The sequence below is a fragment of the Dryobates pubescens genome, chromosome 30 (assembly GCF_014839835.1).
Source record: "Dryobates pubescens isolate bDryPub1 chromosome 30, bDryPub1.pri, whole genome shotgun sequence".
Lineage (NCBI taxonomy): Eukaryota > Metazoa > Chordata > Aves > Piciformes > Picidae > Dryobates > Dryobates pubescens.
Window position 1 is genome coordinate 13,665,851 of NC_071641.1, and position 22,915 is coordinate 13,688,765.

Consider the following 22,915-nt stretch of genomic DNA (forward strand, 5'->3'; position numbering starts at 1 on the left):
CCTCACTCTTTGATTACCACCACATTCAGAGCTGTAGCTCAGTATCCTGTACCTCAGTATACTTGTATATATAGATTTGTATATATATGTTTATATACTTTATTATAGAGTCCGAGGGCAGGAGATTGAACACATCCAAGTGCCAGGTTCTGCACATTGGCCACAACAACCCCAGGCAGTGCTACAGGCTGGGGTCAGAGTGGCTGAGAGCAGCCAGGCAGAGAGGGACCTGGGGGTACTGGTTGACAGCAGCCTAAACATGAGCCAGCAGTGTGCCCAGGCAGCCAAGAAGACCAATGGCATGCTGGCCTGCATCAGGAACAGTGTGGCCAGCAGGACCAGGGAGGTCATTGTGCCCCTGTACACTGCACTGGTTAGGCCGCACCTTGAGTCCTGTGTCCAGTTCTGGGCCCCTCAGTTTAGGAAGGAGGTTGACTTGCTGGAGTGTGTCCAGAGAAGAGCAACAAAGTTAGTGAGGGGTTTGGAGCACAGCCCTGTGAGGAGAGGCTGAGGGAGCTGGGGTTGTTTAGCCTGGAGAAGAGGATACTCAGGGGGGACCTTCTTGCTCTCTACAACTCCCTGAAGGGAGGTTGTAGCCAGGTGGGGGTTGGTCTCTTCTCCCAGGCACCCAGCACCAGAACAAGAGGACACAGTCTCAAGCTGTGCCAGGGGAGGTTTAGGCTGGAGGTTAGGAAGAAATTCTTCATAGAGAGAGTGATTGCCCATTGGAATGTGCTGCCTAGGGAGGTGGTGCAGTCACCATCACTGGAGGTGTTCAGGAGGAGACTTGATAGGGTGCTTGGTGCCATGGTCTAGTTGATTAGGTGGTGTTGGATGATAGGTTGGACTCGATGATCTTGAAGATCTCTTCCAACCTGTTTTATTCTATTCTATATTTATATGTTTATATACTATGTTTCAGTTTATGCAGACCTGCTGCATCCCTAGGAGAGGTAACAATACCAGAATACACAAACTACCTGTTTGCAGACGTACTGAGCAGGCTCTGAGACAGCCCATTCCTGCCTTCAGCATCATTTCTCCTGCTGAGCAGCTGTCCAGGAGAGATTCTGTTTTGCTGGGGAAATGAGCAAATTGAGATTCCCAAAGCAGTGTGTGAGAATGCCCCACACTGTATACTCTAAACTCTGAGCCTGCACAGAATTGCTGTACTAAAAGGAAGAACAGGCAGTCCTGCTCTGCTGCTGGGAACATGGGTTTGGAGCAAAGCACGAGAGCCTGGCAGCTCGGGCTTAGGCCTTTGCTGCCTGAGGACTTGTCTAGGAGGCATGAAGGATGAAGCATAGGGCTAAGAATCTGCTGAGTTCTTACTCCTATCCTATAAACACACTTGTGGTACTTCAGATCACTCTGAGCTGAATGAAAGCCTGCAGTAGCAGGGCAGTAAGACTTAAAAAGCCTGGCAGATATTTATGATTCTTGCACTCTGGAGCAAAAAGAGGCTTGGAAGAGGCACCCAGCCCAGCAGAAGATCAACCTAGGAGGGTCTGATGAGCATCTCTGTCCCATGCTCATTGTCTGTTGTGTGCTGTAGAACAAGCTACAACCTGCTTTCATAAATTCAGTAAAAGCTCCTAGAGGGATTCACCAGAAGGCCATCACTGCAATTTGTTGCTATCAGGGCAAGTACTGGATGGAGTTGGTAACAGATTAGGTAGCCTATAGTCAGTGCTAAGCATGTAAGGAGGAAGGAAAATCCAGTTCTCTTACCAACCTGGTATTGAGGAAGATTCCTTTCTGAGAGTGGATCTGGCTGAAAAAAGAAAGCAAAAAATCCCTGGTTTTAATGTGCATATCCTCAGTATGTTCCACTGGGTTAAATCACAGCACAATGCTTCTGCTGTGCTGCAGGGTCATGAGATTGCTCACTCTTTCAGACTGGAACAAATATTATTTGCAGTTTAATTCCATTCCAAATGTCTCAGAATATACATTTCCAAAAGGCATGGTGGTGGGGTACAGTAAATACAGACCTTGGTGCATTTCAAGTTTATTTGAAAGTGAGCTGTGGCTGGTGGGCTGCCAGTATGGGCTTGAGGAAAGTGTAGGTTGCCTGCATGAAAGAAAAGGAAAATAAATCCAGTCTTTGAAAGAAGGAATTACAGTTTCCAGGTTAAAAAAAGAAAGAGGCTTATAATAGGAGAGTGCTGTCTAAAGCTAGCACTCTGTGTGTGTGGAAAGGGATGTGAATCACCAGTGCATGTGGTGGCAGACAGTGTAATGTTTTGGTGTGTTCTTGGTCATCCAGCTACCAGATTAGCCATAGGTAAATTAACAAACCCCATGAACTCTTCTGTTGAATATCTCATTGTGTGTCTAATGTGCTTGTTAAGGTTCCTCTCATATCCAGTCTCCAGGGAGCAATTTGGTAGGAAATATTTATTGGTAGCAGTATTTATTGCTCTGAGTGTTGTGTGTATTATCTGTTTGTGTGTGTGTGCACACAGGAATATCTATGTGTAAAAACACACACACACACACACATATACATATGTATGTATATATAAAAAATATGTGCACATCTTGACAGAGCAAACCCAATGACCTGGCTCACCATGCCTGAGTGGAACTGGACCCTCTCACCCAGACTTTCTCCCTGCCTTAATGGGGCAAGCTCTGATCAAGGGCTTGCTGAGGTTTCTTAGTGGTCTTGTTACTGTTCTTTTTTGGCATCTCCTTGCCCTGTTCTGCCCTGTGCTCTAGCACAAGCTAGCACTGCTGCTCTCTTTCCTTGCCAGCAGTGACCAAAGAGCTTATTTGCAGGTTTGGGAAGCAAGGTCTGATGTGCTTGTCCAGCAGAACAGAGAGTGAAAGGAAGATGTGGGCTCATAGCTGATTCTGGAAGTCTCAGTTTGGCACAGACAGATGTGTAGGGAGGATTCCAAAGAGTTGCTTGTTCAAAGCAGACCAAACCATGCCTCTATTTATCACAAAGCTGCTATTTTTATGTTAGTATGTCTTCTCTAACAATTGAAACACCTCTACTTGGGTACAAAACAATGGAAGAGCTCCTGGGCTGTTATTTTTAGTCCTTGCATTCTTTCCCAGAATCATAAGCCATCAACTATAATTGCTGGCAGTCAGCACCATTCTTCTCTGCCCATTAAAAAATGAATAAAAATAATGAAACAAAAAGGTTATTCCTAGCTGCCTCTGTCCTGGCAAGTGTTCTCAGGCCAAAGTAGAGACTTGCTGGCAGAGGAGCTTTTGAGGTAGAAAATGAGACTATAAATCTGATGTAACATTCTGGGCATAGCCCTTGAAATGCTCCTTTTGGACACCTGGCTGCAGGTGGGAGTTGAGTGTTCTAGAAGTGAGGGTTATAGCAGGAGAGGGTAAAACACCCAGCTGCTGCTCAAATGCAGGCAGTTTAGATGAATAAAACTCAAAATCAACAGAAGCACAAAGAGGTGATTTTTAAAGGAAGGTGAAGACATAAGTACTTTTTCAGGGGTATTGGTGATAGATGTACTTAAATGTCTTGGCCTGGCACTTGGGCTGTGAGCCAGCTCAAGGTGCTGAGCAGGCTGTGGGACCAGCTGGAGGCCGACACTGCTGCAGGGGAGTGGATGAAAGTGTCTGTGGGACTGTGGTGGCTATGGCTTGGGTTAAACTCCTGTGAAAGCACAAATGTAGGGCGAGGTTGCAGGAAGTTCCTTGTGAGGCCTGCCTCTTGGAGTATTAGGGCAAAAGCAACCCCACGTAGGTCTGTCAGGGCTTGGTTCCCCTCTTGGAAATGTAGGATTCAATTTTGCCTATTTAAGATGAATTGCTGTAGAGTTTCTCCCACCCCTTGTTCTCTCTCATTCCCTAGCTGGAATCTTCAGCTGTGGTCAGGCAGCTTTCCAGAAGCAAAGGGTGATGCCCATTAACACTCCCAGAAAGTGGGACATCCACGCTGCCTTAGCTTCCCTCTTGTGTTCTATCATTTCACTTTTCTTTCTCTAATTTCAGTGAGAATTTAAACTTCAACTCTTGAATAGTTGGAGATGCTTTAAGACAGTAACCTTGGAGCAGCAGGTTGATAGGAAAACACTCTGGCTGCTGTCTTCCTTCAACCTGAGGATTTCCATGTGGCAGGGCGGTGTTTTCTGAGCAGGTCCCTGCCTTCCCTTGCAGCAGGCAGCGATATTCACGTCGCACCACTTTGTGTGGTGCAGTAACAGAGCTGACTTTTGCACAATGGTTATAAAGATGGATGAGAAACCTGGCTGTACTGTGGCTCTTCAAGGGAGGGATGAGCTGCCAACGTGACTTGACTTTCTGCCTTGAAATTTGCTGGATCTCTCTGGCTGCTGGTAGCTCAAGTCTTCCAGCTCCAGATGTTTTAATGATGAGAAATGGGGAGCTGTGTGGAATGCTTTGTTAAAAGCACATTATTTCCCTGTCAGATTTTGATTCTTCCTGACTACAAGCAAAAATAATGCCTGAGCAGAATGAACATCTTGGGTTATCAGGACTGCAGGAAGCTCTTGGTGTTTGGGTGCACAAATCAGCTGCTTCATAATTTGCAAGCAAAACCAATTCAGTAAATTGGAATTTCTTTCTAATGAAAACTAGGGCTTGCAGGCTCTCTAAATCACCTCAGTATAATCCAAAAGCCACTAAGGAGGTGATGTTTCTGCCTGTTTGCTTTCACTGCACCATCCCTACAGCCCAGGTTATAAACACCAATAGGTGCTCCGGTGTAGACTCAATCAGCGGTTCCTTTTGCCAGCTGTACTTCATTATCTCAATAAGAGGAGCAGATAGCAATTCCTACCAGCACAAACACATGACAAGGAGCCAGCAGAGTGTAGAAAACATTCATATCTATCACACAGATAAACCTGCTTTGTTTTTCTATAATATTTCTTAGTATAGTGGCAAATTTGCAGATGATCCCAAGCTGAGTGCTGCAGTTGATAAGCCTGAAGGGTGGGATGCCACCCAGACTGACCTGGCCAGGCTGGAGAAGTGGGGTGAGGAGAATCCCATGAGGTTCAGTAAGGCAAAGTGCAAGGTCCTGCATCTGGGTCGAGGCAATCCTAGATATCAATACAGTCTGGGGGATGAGGAAATTGAGAGCAGCCCTGCAGAAAAGGACTTGGGGGTGTTGGTGACTGAGAAGCTGCACATGAGCCAGCAGTGGGCACTTGCAGCACAGAAGGCCAATGGCATCCTGGGCTGCATCAAAAGCAGCATGGCCAGCAGGCCAGGGGAGGTGGCCCCTCTGCTCTGCTGAGACCTCATCTGCAGTACTGTGTCCTTAAGGGGAGCCCCCAACACAGGAAGGACATGGACCCAAAGGAGTGGGTCCAGAGGAGGGCTATGAAGATGATCAGGGGGCTGGGACTCCTCTCCTAAGGGGACAGGCTGAGGGAGCTGGGGTTGTGCAGCCTGGAGAAGAGAAGGCTTCCAGGAAGGAGACCTAATAGCAGCCTTCCAGTACCTGAAGGGGGCCTACAAGAAGGCTGCAGAGGGACTGCTTACAAAGGCCTGCAGTGATGAGAGGCAATGGTTTGAAATTAGAGAAGAGCAGATTTAGATTGGATGTTAGGAACAAGTTGTTTACCATGAGGGTGGTGGAACTGTAGAACAGGTTGCCCAGGGAGGTAGTTGAGGCCCTATCCCTGGAGATGCTCAAGGTGAGGCTCAACAACCTCATCTAGTGGAGGATGTCCCTGCTGCAGGAGGGTTGGACTGGATGACCTTTGGAGTTCCCTTCCAACCCAGACCATTCTATGTTTTCCCATTTACTGCAGCTCTGTTGGTAAGTGCTGTCAAACCAAAAGGAAAAGTAGAGTTAGTAAGAATGGGAGAAGTATTTTGTATGGTAAATTTGATTCTTCCTTATCAGATGACCAATGGTAGTATGTCTTCACCACTTTTTTTTAGGCTGCATTCTCTTTATTTGGGCCTGTAGTGGAGAGTGCCTAAGGAGAGCTCTGCTGCAGTCTCCTGTACTTGCACATTGGCATGACTGAACCAAAGTAACACAGAATCCACCTTCCAGGGAGGTGGTTGAATTGCCATCCCTGGAGGTGTTTAACAGCTATACAGATCTGGTGCTTGGGGACATGGTGTAGTGACAGGCTTGGTGCAGTGGGCAAAATAGCTGGGCTTGATGATCTCTGGGGTCCTTCCTGGCCTGGATGGTTCTATGATTCTATGTGCAGTTTGTTCTGGTGCTGAGAGACGTGGCTTAGTGATGACCTGGGAAGTGCTGGGCTGATGGTTGGACTTGATGATTTTAAAGGTTTCTACCACCCAAGCCAGTTCCATGATTCTGTAGTCACCTAAGAGTCTTCTAACATGCTTCATAGAATCCTAGAATGGTTTAGGTTGGAAGGCATCTTAAAGACCATCTCGTTCCAACCCCTCTGCCATGGGCAGGGACACCTCCCTCTGGACCAGGTTGCTCAAGGCCTCATCCAGCCTGGCCCTGAATATCTCTGGGGAGGGGGCATCCACAACCTCTCTGGGCAACCTGTTCCAGTGTCTCACCACCCCCAGTGTAAAGAATTTGTTCCTGATCTCCAGTCTCAATCTGCCCTCTTCCTGCTGAAAGCCATCGCCCCTCATTCTGTTGCTACAAGTCCTTCCTTAGGAGGCTGCTCAGCAGGTGTCTGTGCTGTTGGGGGGCAGAACATCACCGGCACTGTCCTGAGTACCTTTGAGATCTTACTTGGCTTTGAAGAAAAAGATGGCTTGGACTGGAGTGCCTTGAAGGATCAGATTTTGTTGCACATCCTGAAAGAAGAATTGTCTTTGATTTCAAAGAGGTCCCAAGTCCATTGAAGACTCCACAGCTTCACAGCTGAGGCAGAAGGTTAACACCTGATGGTGCAAATGAGTTGTGAACTTAGGAGAGACTGAAGGGCAAGAGGAAGCTCAGTTCTGCTGCAAGAAATTTGTGGTGAAACATGACCTCTGGTTTTGCAGTTCTGACTGAGAAGGCCCTGATGTCCACCACCCTGCTGCAGGCTCAGCTAGGTGGCTTGCAGCAGTTGCAGGGGTGTGTTGAGTACAGTAAACAGTTCAGGCTTGCTTTGTGGTTAATCTTTAGTTGCCCAGGAATCTTGTGGGATGAAAGATTAGATGGGAGTTTGCTGCCTTGTGAAGAGGGAAACGGCTCTTTTCTGCTTGTGATGGGGAAGGGTTGGGTGCTTGCTCAGGTCTTCTGAAGTACTTTGGTTAATAAGAAGTGGTTACTGGAAAGAAAGAGGGACTTGGCTGATCTGTCTCTGCCATCTTACCTCTGACCAGAGCAATGTTCTGTGTCTGGTGCCTGTGGCTCTTCACTTGTGGCTCCGCTGTGGTATTTGTTCAGTGTGGCTGTGCTCAGCTGCTGCCTTTTGGTTTCTTCTTCTGTCTGCTGAAGTTTTGAAGCTCTGCCACATCCTTGGAAATGGGTCAGGGTTTGCTTTGCCTCTTGTAAAGATGATTCCCTGCCTGGGGCTGCAGATCTCGCTAGGGTCAGCCTGAATTGGACTACATAAACCATGTGGAAGTGGATAAAATAAGACCTAGTGTTTTTCTGGCCTTGTTAGCAAATGGCTGGTTGATAAACATGACCAAATAAGTCTCTCTTCTTTTCACAGTCTTCATTTTTCTGGAAGGTAAGATGGCTCATTCTTTGCTGTAATTTTTTTTCCCTGGACTCTTGGAAGAAGGATATGTCCATAAATACTTGAAGGGTAGGGGGAAAGAGGATGGAGCCAGACTCTTTTCATTGGTGCCCAATGACAGAACAAGGGGCCATGGGCACAAACTGGAACCCAGAAAGGTTCCACCTGAACAGGAGGAGAAACTTCTTTGGAGTGAGGGTGCTGGAGCCCTGGAGCCAGGCTGCCCAGAGAGGTGGAATTTCCTTCTCTGGAGAGATTCCAAACCTTTCTGATCACTGTGCTCCTGGGCAAGATGCTGTGGGTGACTCAGCTTTAGCAAGGGTTTTGGACTGGATGATCTCCAGAGGTCTCATCTAGGATATGACTGTCATGAGTGTGACTATCTTCAAGAAAGAGATTGAGGTGCTGGAGCAGGTCGAGAGGAGAGCAACAAGACTGGTGAAGGGACTGGAGGGAAAGTCTGATGAGGAGAGGCTGAGGGAGCTGAAGTTGTTTAGCCTGGAGAAGAGGAGTCTTGGGGACCTTCCCACACTCTCCAACTACCTGAAGAGAAGCTGCAGTAAGGTGGGGGTTGGGCTCTTCTCCCAGGCAGCTTGTGACAAGAGAAGAGTGCATAGCCTGAAACTCTGCCCAAGGAGGTTTAGGTTGGATGTTAGGAAGCACTTCCTCATGGAAAAGGGAATTAGGTACTGGAATAGACCTCTCAGCGGGGTGGTGCAGTTGCTGTCCCTGGAGGTCTTTAAGGAAAGGTTGGGTGTGGCACTTAGTGACATGGTCTAGGTGATGTGGTGGTGTTAGGTCATAGGCTGCACTTGATGATCTCAGAGGCCTATTCCAGCCTCAAGAATTCTGTGATTCTGAGTGCTGTTCTTAGTTGAAACTCCATTGTGGAAATACATCCTGTTTTGGTTTAAGCTTTTTCGTGTGTGTTCTTCCAGAGCCAGCTTCAGTGAGAGGAATAATGCCAGTCCCATGTATAGCAGAAGAAGTCATTCAGTATGATAGCCTTTAGTATTACAGCAGCAATCACAAATATTTAGCTTTTGGAATCACTTTGGTATCAGATATTTTGAATGTAAGCAGGGCTGGCTCAGTTCCAGTCCTACTTCATTGGAACAGACCCGGCGGACGCTCACAAGCCAAAATGTGGCACTGCTTTGACAAAGGAGCAAAGGGCTATCTGAGTTGGAAAGCCACACAGTTTGCAATTGCTCCAAGCACAGCTGCTGCTTCAACCTCTTTTTTTTTTGGTGTGTGTGTGTGTTTTCTGGCCCTTGCAGTTGCCTGATGTAACTGGGTGATGTAGGAGCCCGGGGGGAACTGGCGTGTGGCTCAGGTAATTAAAGTCTGTAATAGAGCAGGAACGCACGGGGAGGCAGAGTGGAGGTTGCTCCATCATCTGGAAGTGTTGCCTGGCTAATTTGAGCTCATGATTTAGTAACTGCTCCCCACCCTTTCAAAATCCCCCCCAACCACACTGGAGACTGAACTCTCTGCCTGCTGCTGACGAGGATGCATCTGGTGACATTTGGAGATGTTTGGCACTGGTGAGGCTGTGCCTCGAATCTCGGGTTCAGTTTTGGGCCCCGTACTGCAAGAAGGACCCTGAGGTGCTGGAGTGTGTCCAGAGAATGGCAACAAAGCTGGTGAAGGGTGTAGAGAACAGGTCTGGTGAGGAGCAGCTGAGGAAGCTGGGGTTGTTTAGTCTGGAGAAGAGGAGGCTGAGGGGAGGCTTCATTGCTGTCTGCAGCTCACTGAAAGGAGGTTGGAGTCAGGTGGGAGTTGGTCTCTTCTGCCTAGTATCAGGTGACAGAAAAAGAGGACATGGCCTGAAGTTGTGCCAGGGAGAGCTTTAGGTTGGAGATTAGGGAAAAAATTGTTTCCTGCAAGGGTGGTCAGGCATTGGAAGAGGCTGCCCAGGGCGGTGGTGGAGTCACCATCCCTGGAGGCGTTGAGGAAATGCGTGGATGTGGCCCTTTGGGCTGTGGTTTAGTGGCCATGGTGGTGTTGGGTTGATGGTTGACTTGATGGTCTTGGAGGTCTTTTCCAACCACAATTCTACAATTCTATGACCTTGAGACTCTGCAAGCTGCAGTGCTACTGTCTTTAGGGACAGTTTATGATAGCTGGCACCAGGAAATGGGGATGCTTCAGACTGATGTGCCTACAGTGGCCTGCTGAAAGAGCTTTTAAATAAATGCTAAGTTGAAATATATTGCCTTTTAAATCAGGTCTTTCCTGACATTTAGAAGCTTCTCTTCAGACTGTGCTGCTGCCCAAGTGGTATTTTTTCCTCAGGGCAACTGAAGACAGGTCTGCACTGCCCCAATGAGTTTACTGTTGAAATGTAAACGTTTGTTTTACCCTCCCTCTCTCGTTTATATGATCAGCTAGACTTCAGAAAACAAAACCCCCCAAATAGTCCTGCTGCTTTAAACCAGGGAAAGCACATTCCCATTCTCCCAAGCAGCCCCTGTTTGCATTAAAAACCAGATGAATCTGCTTGGATCAGACTTAGCAAAACAAACAGAGCGTACTTTGGATCAAAAACTGAGGGATGGTAAATTTGCCTTGGAATTAAAACATCCTGGGTAACTGGAAATCATGACCTCATGGTGTCTGTTGGACTATCTGCTGCCACAGGACATATCTGGGGCATGTGCTTCCTAGGAGTTAGTGGTCCTGATTTGTAATGGTCATGCTCTGAGCCCTCCAAATGTCAGCATCCTGTTTACTTGCCTCGGAGCCCAACGGTTATTACATGTTGTGTCCCCAGTTTGTGCTGCTGGAAGAATGTAGCCTGTGATACATAGCATGGATACCTCCTCTGCTGAGCTGACCCTGAGTTGTTCTGCAGCTCTTGGGTTCTTGGATGAAGATGTTGTGCACAGCTCTGGCTGAAGCAGAAATGACGTTTGTCAGGGTAGGCCGAAGAAACAGAACCGTCAGAGAAGGGCTCAGGTTGGCAGGCACCTCAGATCAACCCCTCTGCCACGGGCAGGGATGCCTCCCAGCTAGCCCAGGCTGCTCAAGGCCTTGTCCAGTCTGGGAACTGTACACATTGATGATTTGTAAAAGTTGTTTTGGGGTGAGTCATAACCTGTCTCTAGCAGCAGTAGCGATACCTTCAGGGGCATGAGGTGCACCATGGCCTGTCAGCCTGACCTCAGTGCCAGGCAAGATCATGGCACAGGTCATCCTGAGTGCAGTCACACAGCACTTACAGGATGGCCAAGGGATCAGGCCCAGCCAGCATGGGTTTAGGAAGGGCAGGTCCTGCCTGGCCAACCTGATCTCCTTCTATGATCAGGTGACTGCCTGGTGGATGTGGGGCAGGCTGTGGATGTAGTCTGCCTGGACCTCAGCAAGGCCTTTGACACCGTTCCCCATAGCAAACTCCTGGCCAAGCTGTCAGCCCCTGGCTTGGATGGGAGCACACTGCAGTGGGTTAGGAACTGGCTGGAGGGCTGAGCCCAGAGAGTGGTGGTGAATGGTGCCACAGCCAGCTGGCAGCCAGGCACCAGTGGTGTGCCCCAGGGATCAGTGCTGGGCCCCATGCTCTTTAACATCTTTATTGATGATCTGGATGAGGGCATTGAGTCCATCATCAGTAAGTTTGCTAATGACACCAAGCTGGGGGCAGGAGTTGATCTGCTGGAGGGTAGAGAGGCTCTGCAGAGGGACCTCGACAGGCTGCACAGATGGGCAGAGTCCAAGGGCAGGAGACTGAACACATCCAAGTGCCAGGTGCTGCACATTGGCCACAGCAACCCCATGCAGAGCTACAGGCTGGGGTCAGAGTGGCTGAGAGCAGCCAGGCAGAGAGGGACCTGGGGGTGCTGGTCGATGGTAGGCTGAACATGAGCCTGCAGTGTGCCCAGGCAGCCAGGAGGGCCAATGGCATCCTGGCCTGCATCAGGAACAGTGTGGCCAGCAGGAGCAGGGAGGGCATTCTGCCCCTGTACACTGCATTGGTTAGGCCACACCTTGAGTCCTGTGTCCAGTTCTGAGCTCCTCAGTTTAGGAAGGAGGTTGACTTGCTGGAACGAGTCCAGAGAAGAGCAACAAAGTTGGTGAGGGGTTTGGAACACAGCCCTGTGAGGAGGAGAGGCTGAGGGAGCTGGGGTTGCTTAGCCTGGAGGAGAGGATACTCAGGGGGGACCTTCTTGCTCTCTACGACTACCTGAAGGGAGGTTGTAAACAGGCAGAGGTTGGTCTCTTCCTCCAGGCAGCCAGCACCAGAACAAGAGGACACAGTCTCAAGCTGCACCAGGGGAGGTTTAGGCTGGATGTTAGGAAGAAGTTCTACACAGAGAGAGTGATTGCCCATTGGAATGTGCTGCCTGAGGAGGTGGTGGAGTCACCATCCCTGGAGGTGTTCAGGAGGAGCCTGGATGGGGTGCTTGGTGCCATGGGTTAGTTGTTCAGGTGGTGTTGGACTGGTTGATAGGTTGGACGCAATGATCTTGAAGGTCTCTTCCAGCCTGTTCTGTTCTGTTCTGTTCTGTTCTGTTCTGTTCTGTTCTGTTCTATTCTATTCTATTCTATTCTATTCTATTCTATTCTATTCTATTCTATTCTATTCTATTCTATTCTATGTGTTTCCTCCAGGGGGGGCTTTGCCATGTGTATGTTTACCTTTGGCATCCTGAGGGGCATCTGAATACAGAGCTTGCTACCAGGCTGTGTGAAACCAGAAGAAATGCCCACGGTGTGGCTGCTGTGTCCGAGGCCCCTCTCTGATGAGCAGAAGTGGTTCCCTCCTGCCTGGGAACGAGCACAATTCCCCAAATGTCTGCTTTTATTGCTTTGCCCACACCAAATGAACCTCCTCTGATCTTTATTAACTGAGTGCTTAGACTTGTTTGACGTGCAAATACATTGCAGGCCGAGACTGAGGGCTATATTAAGGTCAAATAAGTGCCTTGCATCAGGCTTACAAGAGGAGTTGATTACAGTTTCTGGGAGCAATTGCACTGGATTGAAATGGACCCTCAAAGGTCATCCAACACCCCTGCAGTCAGCAGGGACACCTCCAACTAGATCAGGATGCCCAGGGCTACATCGAGTCTGATCTTGAATGTTTCCAGGGGCCTCAAATACATCCCTGGGCAACCTGTTCCAGTATTTCACCACCCTCATTGTGGTGTTGGATGATAGGTTGGACACAATGATCTTGAAGGTCTCTTCCAACCTGGTCTGGTCTGGTCTGGTCTATTCTATTCTATTCTGTTCTATTCTATTCTATCCTAAATCTACCCTGCCCCAGTTTCCAACCATTGCCTCTTGTCCTACCTCCACAAGCCCTTCTAAACAGTCCCTCCCCAGCCTTCCTTTAGATCCCCCTTCAGATACTGAGATCTGAGGTCCTCCTGAAGCTTTCTTTGCTCCAGGCTGAACAGCCCTAGGTCTTTCAGCCTGCCTTCACAGGAGAGGTTCTGCAGCTCTCTGATCATCTTGGTGGCCTCCTCTGGACCTGCTCCAACAGGTCCATGTCTCTTGTGTTGGAGGCCCCAGAGCTGCACACAGTACTCCAGGTGAGGTCTCATCAGAGCATAACTTGTTGAAAGACAGAAATAATGCACTTGATTCTGTTACTCTGGAGTAATGACCCTGAGCAGTGCATCACTGTGAGGTTTGTCTCCATTTGAAATGTCCTGTTTTGGTGTATTAAAGGACAGACTGCTTGGAAGCTGCCACTCCTGGAGCTCTTTTCCCCATTTGGCCTTTACCTTGGGCTGTTACACCCATTATAAGTTCTCTGATCATCTTTCTTAGTGTTTGAAATTCCCAGGAGCATACTCATAGTTACTTGCTAAGTTGCTGAGTTTAATCACTTCATGTTGGTGATTAAGAAATTAGTCAATGCTTTGAGTCCTCTCTGTCTTGAAAAACTGGCAGTGCCCTCCTGGCATCACTTTCTCAGAACCTTTTTGACAATAAATTAAGCAAAAGAGTTCTTACTCTGTTTTCCTGGTTTTTTTCCCATTGCATTCAGTGTTCCTCCTGCTTGTCTGCTGCACTCTTTCCCTTCCATCTGTGTCCTCTTTGTCCTTTCCCAGATACTTGCTCCCATGTGAGGGCTCTGATACTGCCTGATCACAGTCTCACAGTATTGCCAAGGTTGGAAGAGACCTTGAGGATCATCGAGTCCAAGCTGTCACCACAGACCTCATGACTAGACCATGGCACCAAGTGCCACATCCAATCCCCTCTTGAACACCTCCAGGGATGGTGACTCCACCACCTTCCTGGGCAGCACATTCCAATGGCTAACAACTCTCTCTGGGAAGAACTTTCTCCTCACCTCCAGCCTAAACTTTGCCTGGCACAGCTTGAGACTGTGTCCTCTTGTTCTGGTGCTTGTTGCCTGGGAGAAGAGACCAACCCCCACCTGGCTACAATCTCCCTTCAGGTAGTTGTAGAGAGCAATAAGGTCTCCCCTGAGCCTCCTCTTCTGCAGGCTAAGCAACCCCAGCTCCCTCAGCCTCTCCTCACAGGGCTGTGCTCAAGGCCTCTCCCCAGCCTTGTTGCCCTTCTCTGGACACCTTCAAGTGTCTCAATGTCCTTCTTAAACTGAGGGGCCCAGAACTGGACACAGGACTCAAGGTGTGGCCTAACCAATGCAGAGTCCAGGGGCACAATGACCGCCCTGCTCCTGCTGGCCACACTATTCCTAATGCAGGCCAGGATGCCATTGGCCTTCTTGACCACCTGGGCACACTGCTGGCTCATGTTTAGGCAGCTGTCAATCAGCTCCCCCAGGTCCCTCTCTGTCTGGCAGCTCTCAGCCACTCTGACCCCAGCCTGTAGCTCTGCATGGGGTTGCTGTGGCCAAAGTGCAGCACCTGGCACTTGGACTTGTTAAATGCCATCCCATTGGCCTCTGCCCATCTGTGCAGTCTGTCGAGGTCCCTCTGCAGAGCCCTTCTGCCCTCTAACTGACCAACATCTGCTCCTAACTTGGTGTCATCTGCAAACTTGCTGATGACTGACTCAATCCCCTCATCCAGATCATCAATGAAGATGTTAAAGAGCACAGGGCCCAGTACTGATCCCTGGGGCATACCACTGGTGCCTGGCTGCCAGCTGCTTGTGGCACCATTCACCACCACTCTCTGGGCTCAGCCTCCAGCCAGTTCCTAACCCAGCTCAGAGAGCTGCTGTCCCAGCCAGGGGCTGACAGCTTGGCCAGGAGTTTGCTGTGGGGACGGTGTCAAAGGCCTTGCTGAAGTCCAGGCAGACCACATCCACAGCCTGCCCCACATCCCCAGGCAGTCACCTGATCATAGAAGGAGATCAGGTTGGTGAGGCAGGACCTGCCTTTCCTAAATCCCTGCTGGCTGGGCCTGAGCCCTTGGCCATCCTTCAGATGCGCAGTGATTGCCGCCAGGATAACCTGTTCCATCACTTTCCCTGGCACTGATGGTTGCTGCCTCTCAGGTTTCCATAAACTCACCTGGTTGTGCTGCTTTTTGTGCAATTCCCTGTTTTGGCTGTGAGGTGCTGTGATAATTCCCTCAGTGAACAAAACTTGGGTTTGTGTTGCTCGTCTGAAAAGACACCCAGCATGAAGTAATTCCACCAGTCAGTGTTTCTGGGCCAGCCCTCTGTGGTGGGGAGCAGTGAATTCTCCTGTAAGAGACAGCAGTGGATGGGGTCTGTGGTGCAGCACCTGCATGCTGCTCATCTTTCTCCTTCTCTTCTCCACCCCCACCCCCCCCTTAATTTCTTTTCTTCCCTAAGCTCATCAAATCAAGCTACATTCCAGTCTTCTAGGGAGAGCACTGTCTTCTGCTGGCACCCTCTGAGGCTCAGCAAAGACATGCTGCATATTTAACATAAACAGCAAGCACCAATCATGCAAGGGTTTTTGTCTTGGAGCACAGGAACAGCAGCATGGCAGCTTGTGTTAATGTGGAGCAAAAAGAGGCTTAGACCTACAGCTACCTGTAGTGCTCAGATGTGATGGCAGCTTGTCAAACCAGGACAGCCTGTGGTGTGAGACTGTGCTCCTGAGACAACACACCCAGCAGCTTTGGTGCACTGAAGATAGCCACAGCAGTGATAGAGGGAGCAGCAGTGAGGATATAGCAGTGTGCCCAGGTGGCCAAGAGGGCCAATGGCATCCTGGCCTGCATTAGGAATAGTGTGGCCAGCAGGAGCAGGGAGGTCATTGTGCCCTGTACTCTGCATTGGTCAGGCCACACCTTGAGTCCTGTGTCCAGTTCTGGGCCCCTCAGCTTAAGAAGGACATTGAGAGACTTGAAGGTGTCCAGAGAAGGGCAACAAGGCTGGGGAGAGGCCTTGAGCACAGCCCTGTGAGGAGAGGCTGAGGGAGCTGGGGTTGTTTAGCCTGGAGAAGAGGAGGCTCAGGGGTGACCTCATTGTCCTCTACAACTACCCGAAAGGTGGCTGTAGACAGGAAGGGGTTGGTCTCTTCTCGAAGGCACCCAGCACCAGAACAAGAGGACACAGTCTCAAGCTGTGCCAGGGGAGGTTTAGACTCGAGGTGAGGAGAAAGTTCTTCACCGAGCGAGTCGTTCGTCATTGGGATGTGCTGCCCAGGGAGGTGGTGGAGTCACCGTCCCTGGAGGTGTTCAGGAGGGGATTGGATGTGGCACTTGGTGCCATGGTCTAGCCATGAGGTCTGTGGTGACAGCTTGGACTCGATGATCCTTGGGGTCTCTTCCAACCTTAGTTATACTGTGAGACTGTGATATGCCAGCATTCTGCATCATGTGGAGCACATATCTCTGTGCTTTCAGCTCTGAGGGTTCAGCCCCCTCCTTAGGGTCTGCAAATGGGGCTTTGACCACGAGCAAGAAATGAGGCAGATGAAATGCTCTACAGTGAAGCTGGTGTGGATTTGGTAGTGTCCCATTCCTGGTCACAGCCCAGTAACAGTGCTGCTATATGGGTGTCAGACTTGAGGCTGGTCCAAGCCCAGGAGAACCCCATGTTGGATGAGGCTGGAGGGCTCTGGAGCAGCTCTGTGTGTTTGAAGCAAGGCCTGGTGGTTTGAGTTTGCCCAGTTTGAGGTTTCTGTGAGGAAGCCTAAATTTAGCACAAATCTGCACTGCCTGATTTTAGCACTGGGCTGCGGTGTGAGGCTCTGCACTCACCCACTGCTGGGCAGCACGGCTGAGCTTTGCCTCCACGCTCTGAAACAGCAGCTGGACTTCAGGTCTGGGGCTTTCCTCCCTGCATGTACAGCTCTAAAGGCATGCATTTTGTGACACCTGGCCTCTGTAGTTTCCTGCCCTCTGTAGTTAACCTTCCCAACACATTCTGCCGCTGTGGTTAATGCAGATCTGGAAGCAGTGAGCTGAGGCAGCTCTGCAGAGCTCTGCTTAACACCTCCAGTAGTCTTTTGCCTTGCTTCTGCCTTTGCAGCGAGCTCTGACCCCTGCTGTGCATGGCTTGCTGAAGTGAAAGTAGAATTGTTAACTTGCCCTGGTCACTGGTGTGCAGTGCCTGAGGGGATTGCTGTGCAGCTGCTGCAGGACCGAGGGACAGGACACCAATCCCATAGCATCAGAGCAGGGATAGCTGCCAGGGCAGTACAATGAGATTCCTCCTACGTGCAGTAATAAGCATTGTAACCTGTGCTTGGGGGGACGTAGATCTTTGGGTCTGCAGAACACACTGAACCGTGCTGCAGGCTATCCACTGTGTCTCTAAGTAAGCCTCCAGGTGGGGTGGGGAGGATCTGGTCAAGGGAATGGTTTTGAGAAGCTCTTAGCAACACTCCAAATGGGTGACAGTTATGTGATTCGCTGGCAGCATTCACATGGAATGGTTTGGGTTGGAAGGGACTAGATCCACCCCCCCTGCCATGGGCAGGGACACTTTCCACTGTACCAGGTTGCTCAAGGCCTCAACCAGCCTGGCTTTGAACACCTCCCTAGGCAACCTGTTCCAGTGTCTCATCACCCTCACTGTAAAGAATTTCTGCCCTAAATCTGCCCTCCTCAAGCTTCAATCCATTTGCCCTCTGCCTATCTCTACAAGCCCCTGCAAAAAGTCCCTCTCCAACTTGTAGCCAGGTACTGGAAGACTGCTCTAAGGTCTCCCTGGAGCCTTCTTTTCTCCAGGCTGAACATCCCCAGCTCTCTCAGCCTGTCCCCATAGGAGAGGTTCTCCAGCCCTCTGATCACGTTTGTACCTTCCGCTGAACCCGCTCCAGCAGCTCCATGTCCCTCTTGCCTGGAGCAATGGAACTGGCCTCAGGGCTCCAGATGGGGTCTCACAAGAGCAGAGCACAGGGGCAGAATCCCCTCCCTGTCCTTCTGCTCTCACTGCTTTTGATGCAGCCCAGCACATGGCTGCTTTCTGGGCTGCCAGTGGCCGTTGCTGGTTCATGATGAGTTTTTCATCAGCTGACACTACCAAGTCCTTCTCCTCCAGGCTGCTCTCCAGTTCCTCCTCACCCAGATGGTATTTGTGCTTGGGATTGCCTTCACCCAGGTGTAGGGCCTTGCACTTAGACTTGTTGAACTTCATGAGGTTGGCTCTCAAGCTTGTCCAAGTCCCTTCCCTCCAGTGTGTCAAACAGACCACACAGCTTGGTGTCATCTGCAAACTCGCTGGGGGTGCCTCCATACCACTGCCCATATCTCTGACAAAGATGTTAAACAGCACTGGTCCCAGTGCTGACCCCTGAGGGATGCCAGATAGTAGCCAAGGCTTCACTTCAATTCTGCAAAGGATTAATCCTGAAGGAGTAGAAGGCAGCTTCTCTTCCCAAACTTCTCTTGGTTTTCCTACAGAACTTGGGGTGAAAAAAAGGTTGAAAGTGTTAAAGGAAAATAAATAAGAGAGGGACCTGGGGGTGCTGATTGACACCTGCCTAAACATGAGCCAGCAGTGTGCCCAGGTGGCCAAGAGGGCCAATGGCATCCTGGCCTGTATTAGGAATAGTGTGGCCAGCAGGAGCAGGGAGGTCATTGTGCCCCTCTACTCTGCATTGGTTAGGCCACACCTTGAGTACTGTGTCCAGTTCTGGGCCCCTCAGTTTAAGAAGGACATCGAGACACTTGAAGGTGTCCAGAGAAGGGCAACAAGGCTGGTGAGAGGCCTTGAGCACAAGCCCTATGAGGAGAGGCTGAGGGAGCTGGGGTTGCTTAGCCTGGAGAAGAGAAGGATCAGAGGTGACCTCATTGCCCTCTATAACTACCTGAAAGGTGGTTGTAGACAGGAGGGGGTTGGTCTCTTCTCCCAGGCAACCAGCACCAGAACAAGGGGACACAGTCTCAAGCTGTGCCAGGGGAGGTTTAGACTCGAGGTGAGGAGGAAGTTCTTCACCGAGCGAGTCGATTGAAATAGTGTGTGGTCTGTGATGCTGTTACAGGATGAGTTGTTTTGGAGGAACTGGGGAAATACTGTCCAGTCTGAGCTTAGATACTTCACTTGATACAACTTAGAAAGCTTTGGGCTGCATCCAGGATGGCAGAACAGCCTTTTCACTGAATAGACTTCAGTGCTGGCCATTCTAGTTTTCCATTGTCATTCATAAGCCACGAATTACTGTTAATTAGAGTTGATGCATCTCTGGGATGAGAGGAAAAGGCCTCAAGTTGCACCAGGGAAGGTTTAGGTTGGACATTAGAAGAAACTACTTGAAAGGGTTCCCAGATACTGCACCAGGCTCCCGGGGGAGGTGGTGGAATCCTCATCCCTGGAGGCCTTGGAGCAAAGGCAGAGATGTGGTACCAAGGGACATGGTTTAGCACCAGGTTTAGTAGAGTTAGAGAATGGTTGGTCTCAATGATCTTAAAGGTCTTTTCCAACCAAAACAATGCTGTGAGTCTATCATCTGTTAGAATAGCATAGAATAGAATAGATTTTCCCCTTGAAAACCAGAAAGGAAGGATGCCACTGATTTGTGTCGGACTGCGGTAACGCCTTGTGTGGTGATCAAGTGTAAAGCAGAAGTGTTAAACACACCAAAACAAAGACTGGAAGGAATTGTAATTACAGGACCATTGGAGGTCTCAAATGAATTCAACTGATGGTCTCTCCACCCCTCCCTAATTTATTTCAGGTTTATGACTCCAACTGTTGCGACAGCGTTCTTCTGGAGCTGCGGGAGTATCTGCCAAAATACTTCGGGGTCTGGTCACCACCTACTGCACCAAATGGTACTGTTCTAATTTTGTCTCCTAATCCAAACCTCCTGCACAGATCTGCTGGAGATGTTTTTAGTTTTGTTGTTATTTGCTTTGTTTTGTTCTTCCAGTTGCGAGCTCCCTAGGGCTTTTAGGGGCTTGTTTTGTAACCCACTAATGTTGCCTCTAACACCTGGTTCCAGTCTGTAGTCCTCTGGCCAGGGTCCTCCTCCCAGGGGAGGCATGGCCATTTGCATGGGAAATGTTTCCTGAGTAGCTGGGCCTGAGTTGTGTTTCCGTGGAGCTGCTGCTCTGCTCTGGGTCATGTCAGAGGAGTGGGCTGGTTGCATGTTTATGGCTGCTCAGGCCGTCAGAGCAAGAGGCAGGCAGTGTGTGGGTTCAGCAAGAAGCAAAAATGGGGCTGAAGAGAGGAGGTTCAAACTGGCATCTGCTGCTGGGTCTCCAGAGGTTGGATCCTATCACCATACCACATCATACAAAGTAGTTATTGCAGCAGGTACTTTGCTGGGATGCTCCACTTGCCATCCTCTGTTACTGGGTTGAATGGAACAAAGCTCTGGTGTCTTAACTTTGTGTTTCTATAACGTGGTAGGAGTCAGGGAGGAATAGGTATTTGGAGGATAATTGGAAGATTGCCTCTTCAGGAGAAAATGGATGTCACTGATGCATTTAAAACAGAAACTAGCTTTTTTTTCCCCCTAGGGAACTGGAGCTTCTGGAACATGTAGAAACAAAAGGGCTGCCATCAAGCTGACTTAAATAGATGGGCACCAAAACTAGATGCTGTGTTCCCTTAATATATCTCTCTTCTTTTGCTTACTCTGTCACTTGATAGACTTGTTTCCCAAAGAGAGTAGTAAGACTGTGTCCAGAGACCTTGTCTTAACTCTGCAAAAAGAAAAGCAAGGAGGATTGTGGAGTACCCAGCACTTTCTTGGCTCAGATTTGCCTTCACGCTTTCTTCTTTGGCACTGACTCAAGTATCTCCACCAGAGCTATGTTTTTCCTTCCCTCATCATTTTATGTGTGTCATGGAGCTCGCTTAACGTCCCCTCCAAAGTGCAGATCAATTCTTTCTGCTCACAGAAGGATCTTCAGATGTAAAAATACGTGGCCTAGCCAAGATCCTCTAATTCAAAGCATCCCTGCTGCACCCTGGGAATTCACCAGCTCTCTGCACCGTGAGGCTGAATTTTGGCAGGTCTCCACCAGCTGTCCTGACACAGCCCTTAGGAACAATTGTTTAAAGGAAGAGGAACCTCTGATTTTGTTTGATTTGCTTCTTGAAAAGCCTGTGCACCATCAGGAGCCCTCTTCACTGAAAGCTATGGCAAGGGGTCAAGCAAAACACTGCATTGCCAGCTCTGTTATCTGTACTATTAATGAGTTTTGTGTAGTCTTGATAGGAATCAAATTCACTGCAGATAATGGAGCTCGCTAGAGCGCACGTGTGCTGGGTACATGCAGAGCTGAGGAGGCAGCTATTCACCTTGGAAGTCATCTGCTCTTTAGCAGCTATTTGCAAACACAGTTTTGCTAGTGCCAGATGTGGAGGAAAGCCTCTGCGATGCATTTGGGTCCTGCATCTGGGTCGAGGCAGCCCCAGGCACAAATCCAGGCTGGGCAGGGACTGGCTGGAAAGCAGCCCTGAGGAGAGAGACTTGGGGGTGTTGGTGGAGGAGAAGCTCACCAGGAGCTCTCAGTGTGCACTTGCAGCCCAGAAAGCCAATCAGATCCTGGGCTGCAGCAAGAGAAGTGTGGCCAGCGGGTCAAGGGAGGTGATTCTCCCCCTCTGCTCAGCTCTGGGGAGACCCCACCTGGAGTACTGCCTCCAGTTCTGGAGCCCCTATTGCAAGAGGGATCTGGAGGTGCTGGAAGGTGTCCAGAGAAGGATGCTCAGAGGATGTTCTGAGGATGCTCAGAGGGCTGGAGCACCTCTCCTATGAGGACAGACTGAACGGGTTGGGGCTGTTCAGTCTGGAGGACAGAGGGCTCTGAGGTGACCTTGTTGTGGCCTTCCAGTATCTGAAGGGGGCTACAAGAAGGCTGGGGAGGGACTGCTCAGGATCTCAGGTAGTGATAGGACTAGGGGGAATGGAATGAAGCTGGAGGTGGGGAGATTGAGGCTGGAGGTGAGGAGGAAGTTCTTCCCCATGAGAGTGGTGAAGCCCTGGGATGGGTTGTCCAGGGAGGTGGTTGAGGCTCTGTCTCTGGAGGTGTTTAAGCCCAGGCTGGATGAGGCTCTGGCCAACCTGATCTAGTGTGGGGTGTCCCTGCCCATGGCAGGGGGGTTGGAACTAGATGATCCTTGTGGTCCCTTCCAACCCTGACTGATTCTATGACACTATGATTTGTGTGCATCAGGGCTTGTCACCAGAGGGGAAGCTTTGTGTTTAAGACTGTGTTGAAAGCAGGAAAACGAGGCTAGAAGAATAGGGAGGAGGGAAGCAACCACACAGAGGGGAAGCATGCAGAGGCTATTTTTTGGAAATGAAGGGTGGATTTGTTTACCTGTGCCCCCAGATTAGCTGTGGATTAAGCTCTGGTTCAAAAGATTGAGCTGTGTCCATAGCTGCTGTGGCATACCCAGGGGCATTGGCTGAGGGAGTCCAGCTGCTGGGAAGTTACCTAGGCCCACAGTGTAGCTCAATGCTGTATTTGTAGGGTTTGCAGCCTTGACGCTCTAAACCTGACCCTTTCTTTGGCAGCCACTGCTCTACAGCCTCTGGGGACACAGCTCCATACCACCTCTGAGTAGTCAACCCACTAATCCCTTATTGTTGCTAAATTGGGCACAGACAACTTCTAAACCCTCCCCAAAATCAGTCAGTCAGTTTCCAAAGTGTAATTGCTGCATGTCCTGAACTAGAGGCATTGTTTCAGCCTGTGGAGGAACAAGGAGGGCGGCCAGGCAGAGAGGGACCTGGGGGTGCTGGTTGATGGTAGGTTGAACATGAGCCTGCAGTGTGCCCAGGCAGCCAGGAGGGCCAATGGCATCCTGGCCTGCATCAGGAACAGTGTGGCCAGCAGGAGCAGGGAGGTCATTGTGCCCCTGTACACTGCACTGGTTAGGCTACACCTTGAGTCCTGTGTCCAGTTCTGGGCCCCTCAGTTTAGGAAGGAGGTTGAGTTGCTGGAACGAGTCCAGAGAAG

General features: G+C 49.9%; 1 protein-coding gene across 1 annotated transcript in view; it reads left to right on the forward strand.

The window, feature by feature from the left end:
- IPMK (inositol polyphosphate multikinase) overlaps window positions 1-22,915 on the forward strand; it is a 56,111-nt gene that overhangs the window by 12,647 nt on the left and 20,549 nt on the right. Inside the window, exon 3 of the mRNA XM_054174702.1 lies at window positions 19,678-19,774. Coding sequence (XP_054030677.1) covers window positions 19,678-19,774 — 97 coding nt within the window. The remainder of the gene's footprint in view (window positions 1-19,677; window positions 19,775-22,915) is intronic.